Source organism: Phoenix dactylifera, unplaced genomic scaffold (assembly GCF_009389715.1).
Source record: "Phoenix dactylifera cultivar Barhee BC4 unplaced genomic scaffold, palm_55x_up_171113_PBpolish2nd_filt_p 000026F, whole genome shotgun sequence".
NCBI classification, from domain to species: domain Eukaryota; kingdom Viridiplantae; phylum Streptophyta; class Magnoliopsida; order Arecales; family Arecaceae; genus Phoenix; species Phoenix dactylifera.
The window spans coordinates 360,876-369,943 of record NW_024067667.1 but is presented as its reverse complement, the minus strand read 5'-3'; the positions used below and the strand labels follow the sequence as shown (position 1 = coordinate 369,943).

The window sequence follows — 9,068 nt, the reverse complement described above, 5'->3', positions numbered from 1 at the left end:
TAGGCTTAGGGTTTAAGATATCCCAAGTTTGATGCTCAATTTTAAATTCATGAGAATTTCAAAATTTTTAATCAATACTCAATTCCAGTGTTAAAATATTATTTTAGATTACAAGATTCTAAAACTAGTTTCTTTAGTATCTTTCAATCTTGTAGTCAATTTTAAATTTATCTTGTCTTAGAATTCTAAGACTTGATACAATTTCACCTCTTCGCTGACTAGTACTAGAAACATTCAGTTTTCTATCTCTATACAGTTGAACCATGTTATGGACAGGCACATGACCTCTAATTTTCATCCTTATTTCTCCAAAAACAGTATAAAGTTTCGTACAGTTGTTATATGCATAACTAGGGTCACCAATGCAAGTATTTTGGTACTCATTTGTTTTTCACCATGCACCAAATAAAATAACTCACTATTTTAACATTTTTCCTAACAAAAAAGAAAAAATATATGTACATTCCATCCATGAAAACTATATCGAATGACGAAAATACAAGAGTTCAGCACTAAATAAACAGTTCTTAATACTTTTTTAGTTATATTCAAGAATTTGTCTGAATATATATAGTCTTTAGTGTTTATTGGTCAGAACACTAGCTTTCTGTTCAACATTCTTGTTCTCTAGTCACTCCATAGTACAGATTAACTCTCATAGTTCACTGTTTGTCCAACAGGTACCAATAATATCACTGTGGAAGCTGCGATCTATAGATCTCTTGGCATGAAGTCGATGGAAGGATGGCGCATAATCTTACAGAGAAAGAGTAAGAAATTGAAGGCACCAGGTATTGATCATGGACACTAGGGGACCAACTGTCATCTCCACCCAAACCCATGTGCTTATGATCAAGATGTACCTGTAACACAAGAACCAGTTTCAAATTGCAGCTTACAAAACTTTATCTAACTAAAGACGTTAGTAATTTCAGAGGGCATTAATAATCTGAGTAGTATGTGAGTACAAATTACATGCTAAACATGCGGGGAGGATTACAGAAGAGAATCAAGTTTTCTAATCATGAATAAGAATGTGAAGTATTCTGGTTCACAAAGATAACCATTAGAACTGTTAATCTTATTGATCTTGTTAGTTGACTACTTATCACAACAAGAAGCTTACATCAGTCTTAAACCACCATGCCTCACATAAATCAGGATTTGGGATAATGAAGTAAGAATAAGGATTTTCTGATATAACGATATATCAGGATTTGATGAATAACTCACAAAGCTTATCGCTTCAAAAAGAAAAATAAAAAATATAGAAAAATATAGGATGATACCAGAAGATTTACTTGGATGAGAAAGTCCAACAATCATTTGAAAAGTCTTGCAATAGGTCGAAGACGTCTTAACCTTGGTCAAAATCTAAAGAATAATATGATTTGACCCATTGACCCAGCAAGTGTTTTGAAAACCACATGGATGACCAAACAAATGGCTTTCAAGTGCTCATACAGCACTAAGTATGATGCAAAAATCATTGACTACATACAAAACACATGCATACAAACACATACACACACAGAGAGAGAGAGAGCTACCTCAATGTCATCTCCTTTGACTAGGTCTTGGTTGTGAGTTTTCTTGTCAAGTTCCTCAGTGCTATAGTAGCTTGCACTCATTTGCATAGGCGGCGATGTGCCATAAATGGAAGCAAACAGGCCAACACCATCCCTGTTTCGAAATGCTACCCATCGTACATCTGCTCGACCAGAACACTCACCAGGAGCAATGTAAGGTACATGCATATCTTCTACAGTACTTTCATATATACCAACATGGGCTGCTTCTTTCCGATCTGGATAACATTCAAATGGTCCTTTCCCATACCAGGTCACATGATCTAATGCCTGGTCAACATGGAATACAACCCCAACGCGGGGAAGAGGAGGAAGATCATTCTTAGGATTTATATTGTATTCAATTATCAGATCACCAGTTTCAGAGATCCAGTAAAACACATCAACTCTGAAAAGAATGTAACTTGAATTTTCATGCTCATTGAACCCTCCAGAACCCAGCAGGATCTCTTGATCCCTTGAAACACCAAAATAGACAGCTGTTATCTGCACACTATGATCGGACAATTCCTTTATGGAGCAGTTCCCTGTATGAAATGATACATTATCAAGGCCGGCCGCCTTCCACTTGGAGGCATAGCTGTCTGGACCTCCTCCTTTGTCATTATCGGTAGGAGCTCGCCAAAAGCAGGGAAGTATGCCCTGATTTGTAAGGAGACACCCTTCAACCTGTAGTTCATCAAAAGCTTAGGTGCACTTTTCTTAGTCAACCAAAAAATTTCTGGATAAAATGGATTTTATGGACAGGATCGCAGTGGAGGATGCCTGAAATAAAACCCAAGCGCCACAGAAAACAGATGCAATACAGCCTATCAGTTCTCAATCTTTTGTAAGGCCAGGGGCATTTTTAAGGCATTTGTTCATATGAAGAAAGGAGATTTGGACATAATTCAAAAACATCTTTTATGGTTACGGAGCGACTTTTGAACACTTCATCATTACTGCAGCATTGTTGCAGCATGAACAATCATATTGTGCTGAAAAAGATATGGCATAGCAATCAATGAATGGCATAGTGGACCCTATCTCTGCAGTGCAAGGCTGAGCACGAGTGTTTCCTTTATTACTGACATCCATGATCCTATGCCTCATGATGAGAGATTATACCTTCTTAGAGATTAGCACTGGCACACAATGGAGAAGAGAAGGTTTAAAAGTCCAAAAATACAACTGAAGAATGTAGGAAAGCCTACTAGAATTACTTGAACCTCCCTCCCTCCCCCTCACCAAGAGGTCAGCTGCTAAAGGGGCCTGGCCAGAAGCCAAAGAAACATGTAGGGTTGACAACCAAGATGAGGTGCAGAATCTTAAATCAAATATAGCAGTAGAAGACTCCTCCATGTCACATAGCCAGTTGTCATACCTTAGCTAAAGTGATTTACTTAAAATGATGTCTCATGATATTAAAAGCAGTTACATTAATGGGATCAAGTAAATTCCTTTTAATGCATACTCTTTCTTTCGGTTTACTCCTTCCATCAAACCTTGTCCTTGAAGGGTATAAGGCATAAGAACAAAGATATTTTCCAACACGAGCATTTTGAATCATAGTCATAAGTATTGTGGACTTGCTTGATGAACAAAGATGTCATGCTTATAGAAAAAAAAAAAAGGAAAAAGAAAGAAGAAGAAGAGGAAGAAGAAAATATTCTCACAAATTATATGATATGAATGTATGAATGGATGCATGCATTATGTGTGTATGTAGGTACATAGGTATGCATCTGTGTATCCTTGTTGCATGTCCTCATGCACTGAAGTCATCCTAACCATCGCTCCATCTACTGTACTGTATTTGGCATCTGTGCTTGGCACCAAAATGATGAAATTAGAATAGTGAAAAGTCCTACTTTCAAATAATATGACCACTGTCAGTACATGCATCGAGAACTGTACACCTCCAGTTAGATGGTAATGTTTCTTAATGTGGAATCTCAAGTTGGCCATTCAGTTAAAAAACAGCCATATGGTGGTGCAAAATACCCGTTGATTTCTATCATATCTGCTAAATGACTAGGGTATCCACTGAGGCAGATATATGAATATGAATAACAAGCTAACTCATGGAGAAAACTATTCCTAGAATGAGTTATAAATAACCCTGATACTAGTAACTTGGCCATTCTAAAAGCATAACTTTGGTCCCTTACTGACTTGATAATCAAATGTGTGATAATGATTATCTATGATTGCTTTAATGCATCTCATCAATCAAACCCGAAAATAATACTGTATTAAATGAAGAAAATATTTTTGGCACGTCCAATTCTCCATTTTCAGGTCATTATGCAATGTTTCAACTCCACTAGAAAGTTGAAGATTTTAGATAAATATAAAAGCCCTTAGATGTCTTATAGTCTCTTGATGTTCGTTAAAATGGTGCCCATCATAGCTGTTAAGTCTAAGATGCATTGTTGACCCTTTCTCTATCATCTTAAACTTTTTAGATCCAGTAATTATTTAATAATAGCAAAGATAACATTTAAAATTACCAACCATAAACTTTCTGTGAGGACCAACTAGCAAACCGGCCAAGATCGGCAACTAGTTCAGCTGAATTCGCCTGAACCTGTCAACCTAACCTCAAGGGGCTGGCGTTGACGTCATTCTAAGGGGATCGCAATCGTGGATCCTCTATTAGAGCTGTTGGCAAGAGCGGAATGCCCACCAAGAAGAGGGGGATGGGTGCAGATTTGCTGCCCAAGACCCTCAGTCGTGCGTGCCAACATGCATGGGTCGCGTGTGCAAAACCACTACCGCCTCCCTATTTTATCCATCTTCCCCCATTCCATGACACTATTCCCTCTGACTTCAATCGCTCCCTCCCTAATCACCAGATGCCACCACCATAGTCCCCTCTCTCTCTCTCTCTCTCTCTCTCTCTCTCTCTCTCTCCCACCTTGGTCCCTCTACTGGTTTCCAATGATCACCACCTGTCGACTACCACCACAGTAAACCTCCCCCGTTTCTTTTATCTTCTCTCTACCCTCCTGTTTGATACCACAGACCCTCTCTCTATTTTAGTCCCAACCTTGCTAACAGTCGTTCAACTGGCACCGGACCACCACCTGATCTCCTCTCTATCTTTTCCTCTCCGATTCCTATTGGCTACCTCCCCACAAGTACCTACATCGAGACCATCTCCACTGGCTCCCTCTCTCTATTTCTGCCATCCTCCCCTTCATCCTCCGCTCCACTGCTAGACCAAGCCATGGGTGTGTAGTCATTATCATCGCCAAACTCCATCGCTTGGACAGGGGTTAAGCCTAAGTTCCTTGTCTCTAGATCCTTGCTCCAACCCCCAACCCGCTTCCCCTATTTCTTCTCCCACCCGATCCATCAAACACCAACCACTAAGTTTCCTCCTCTTCCTATACGATTTGATTTGCCACCCTCCCTTCATTGCTTCGGTTGTGATTTTGCTAGTCTTGTTGGTAGACATGAGAGCTAGGGTCACTGTTGAACACCACCCCTATCCCTTCTTTTGTTCCTCCGACATTTCCTTCATAGCATGCCACCAGATCTAAATAGCGACGTGCAAGATAGAAAGAATTGATTGGTCATGAACCTAACTACCTTCCCTATTTCCCATGCTCTCCTCATCCTCCTTTCTTCCTTCGGTTTCACCCTACCTACCATTGAATCTAGCCGATAGGCACTCGAGCCAAGGGCTCGATTTAACACTAGATTTGAGCTAGTTTTCCTTTCCCCATCTCAGTCTCCGTCCTTTGAATCGACCCTATCACCTCCTGTCACCGGTCAATCTTCATCGGACGTCGTTGAATCCCATCATTGATAGTCATTGCCATGCTATCCCTGCCTAAATCGGACACTTACCCCTTGATCCAGCTGATTTCCACTTAATATGATTTGCATGTCACGGTCAGGAGTATGATATTATCAATTGTCACATCATAGGAAGGAAATATGACACTATTGTTTGCCTTGCCCCATCACAGGTGGAAACCTGACACTATTGATTGCCCCATCACGGACGAAAAATGTGACGCTATCAATTGCCCCATCACGAGTGAGAAACATGACCGTGGCTAATCCAAAGCTAGAAATAAATTATTATGGAATACTCTTAGAATATTAGCTGAATCTAACCCCTATCATATGTCATGAATGTTCATAAATTGTTGATAATGAACCACCATTACGAGGAAATATCATTTAGGTTGTATGCAATGCATTGAGATACTATAGTCTGTTGAGCAGTGGAAAATAAAATTCAAGTTCTAGATAACTAGCATGTGCATTTCATGGTAATAATAGTTTAATATCATTCCATTGAGCATATTTACTATAGAATGTTTGCTGTTAACTATCAAGTTATTTATTAATCAATTTATGTTGGTGTGCATGAGTATGGGGATTCTTATTGAGTGTTAGCTATGCCACTTCTTGTCTTTCTTTTCAAAATACGATGATTAGAATTCGGTGGAAGTTTGGGGTTTGCTGGTGAGAGGTGGAGAAGATTTAAAGCATGGAATGCCGTACCGGCCCGTACCGGCCGGTACGGGCCGGTACGTACCAGTCCGGTCCTAGACCAGTACCGGAACGACAAAAAAACCGGTATTTCCCGGTTTTTTATCCGAACCGGCCGGTACGAGTGCGTACCGGCCGGCCTCGTACCGGTGCGAACCGGCCGGTTCGCACCGGTACGATTTTTTTTTTTTTTTTTAGAACCACATCGCCGCGCGTTGTGGTTTTTGAAACCACCGCGTACCGGACCGGTACCGTACCGGTCCGGCCGGCCACCGGTACGCCGACCGGTACCGGTACGGCGGACCTTGATTTAAAGCATCTCTGATATCACTGGATGTTTGAAATTGTGGTTGGACTATTTCTATTATCTAAAATATTGGACTATTTTATTTTATTCTTGAAAATGGTGATTATATTGTTGATGTTTTGTTTGTTTAGTAAGCCTCGCATGTTTCATAGCATGGTATGCCGTACCGGAGTTCGGATAGTACAAAGCATACCGTACCATACCAGTTCGGTACCGGTATCCATTGTGGGTAGCATACTAACACTCGATATACCAAAAAAATTCCGTACTATACCGTACCGAGTACCGACACGGTGCTAGTGTGGCACCGGTACAGAGCCCAGTACCGAGATGGTGAACCTTATTTTAAGGTTATACCCTATGGAATGTGCAGCCATATCACATGCCAGCTTGTGTTCTGTGGCATGACACTTCCACACAAGATTAAACAAAGTTAATCTGGGTAGATACTAAATGCAACTCAGCTTTAAGATCCACAAAATGAATTAGCTTGAGATTTTAATACGCAAAGCTGATCTAAGAGCTTTCCACACAGGTTACTGAATTTTCTAGAAAAAAAAATCAATAAAGTTCTGGAATACGGAGTATAGAGGTTCTCAAAACACAGAAGATGATTACAAAGACTATCAGTAAAACAATTACCTTCCAACTTTCAATTGTTCCAGTGCAGGTGTTCAGTTTGATCTGCCAGATGTTCTGCTTGCTAACAGTTAAAATGTCACCAACAAACTCAGAAAGTAGAATTTTACTTTTTGCCAAGTTGATGACCTGAAAAGGATGCCAAACGATTTCAGAATTCAACAAACAGTGATATTAAGAACCTGAATAGGGATCCGCAGAAGAAGTACATGAGGACTGGATTCACTTTTGGCGAGTAAACATAGTTGAGTAGAAGCAAGGACATGACCATCTTCTGCCCATCGTGTTGAATGTTTTAGTTTTGCAGTTATTGTTAAGAATACCTCTGTTGCTGAACATGATTTCCAAAGAGAATACCATGGGGATGTTTTGAATTCGATATCATAACTACTTTGAGGTGCCATTATTGGGAGGTCAAGTATCCCAGAACCCAGGTCACATCCATCTCCTTGAAGAATCCAACTGAACTCTGTAGTTTGTGTTGTGTCAAAGAAGTGTTCATTAACTATCTACAAAATAAATAAAGGGTTATTCAGTACCTGATTGCAGGGGGGAAGTTTAAAAAAAATAAAAAGATAAAATGATTGCATCCAAGCAAGGTAAATACCAATCAGGGAAATACCTTAACCGTGCTATCCATTAAGAAGACCTTTATGGGCTGATAGACATATTTAACCTCTGAAATTTATAAAGCTTCAACGAGTAAGGATATATGTGGATGCCTAACAATCATTCACACACACAATCACCTGACTGGCCCCCATGTCTAATAATCATAATTCATGATAGTGGACAAGTTAAATATAATTTCAAATTTTCAATAGTTTCAAATGTAAACAGAAAACTAATTTTTAATTACCATGTAGAGCAGGGTGAGGAGTTCGATCTGGCCATGTGAGGCCATTCAAACAGAAATTTAAATCATTGGGTGTATCTCCAAAGTGACCTCCATATGCCCAATATTTGCATCCATCACTGCCCTCCTTCAGCAAGCCCTGTATGAAAAGTAATGAAAGTTATATCACAACTAACACACTGCACTTGAGATCAACAGAGCAATGTTCTATTTAAAACGAAAATGACTATAATGAGAAAGCTAGGGCATGTTAGAGTATTGTACAAGTATGACTCCTTATTCTATAGTTCAACAGCGCAATGTTGTGTACTGAAAAAAGAGTATACTTATAACGAGAAAGCTAGGATAAAGTAGAGTATCAAAAGATAATGTACTTAATTCATTATAAATTGTTCATTGCAAGCTCAAATAAAGTAGAGTATCAAAAGACAATGTACTTAAGTCATTATAAATTGTTCATTGCAAGCTCAAAGAATTCAGGATAAACTATATTTTATAGACTCGGATTTTATGAAGTAGGAAAGCCAGAAGTGAGTTTATTGATTTATTGCTGAAAGCAGTTGAACATCATCGCTTGCACTAAATCTATCGTATGGATGCATTTTCTGAACATGTTACAAGAATATAACAATTACTTAAGATAATACACTTAACAAAGTGGCAAATTGACCTCACTTTACCCATTAAGCACTAGTTTTTTAGAGCAAAATCAATTTTTGTAATACTCACCATTAATAAGAGTTTACACTTGGGGCAAAAAAAATGCAAACCTTTTCCATCATATACTTTGGCACTTGAAGTAAAAATTCACATTTTTCAAAACATAAACTTGACAAAATATAGATCACCATCTCCCGATTTTGGCTCTTATTCTTAACGTTCTGCAGTATAATGGAACAAAATTCCACTGCAGGCTATATTCCAAACCCCCACTGGAAAGCACATATCAACATTGCAGAATCAAACATAAAATTATAAGTATATTTACGAAATTCTGTTAATTAAATAAATAAGATTTCAACTGAATGTTAAAGTAATATTATCTTCTTCTAAAAGTTTGAATTTTAAAACATTTCTTAGATTTTTAAGTGGCAGAAATGTAAAGAGATGTAGCTGACCAGAGAAATTATTGTAAATAGAATCATTATTTATTATTATACCAAGCTCAATAAGACTGTCTCAGTGG

At 38.6% G+C, this 9,068-nt stretch overlaps 1 protein-coding gene across 6 annotated transcripts in view; it reads right to left on the bottom strand.

The window, feature by feature from the left end:
* Positions 1–459: 459 nt before the first annotated feature.
* The window catches only part of LOC103713844 (beta-galactosidase), a 60,377-nt gene continuing 51,768 nt past the window's right edge, over positions 460–9,068 (bottom strand). For 5 of the 6 annotated variants that reach the window (XM_008800888.4, XM_008800885.4, XM_039115861.1 and 2 more), the window contains 6 exons: positions 7,886–8,021; positions 7,649–7,704; positions 7,236–7,535; positions 7,030–7,155; positions 1,551–2,258; positions 460–863 (listed from right to left, as the gene is read on the bottom strand). In XM_008800888.4, the coding sequence (XP_008799110.2) occupies positions 693–863; positions 1,551–2,258; positions 7,030–7,155; positions 7,236–7,535; positions 7,649–7,704; positions 7,886–8,021 (1,497 nt within the window). In that variant the 3' untranslated portion in view covers positions 460–692. The remainder of the gene's footprint in view (positions 864–1,550; positions 2,259–7,029; positions 7,156–7,235; positions 7,536–7,648; positions 7,705–7,885; positions 8,022–9,068) is intronic. The other variant, XM_008800890.4, reaches the window with a different exon arrangement.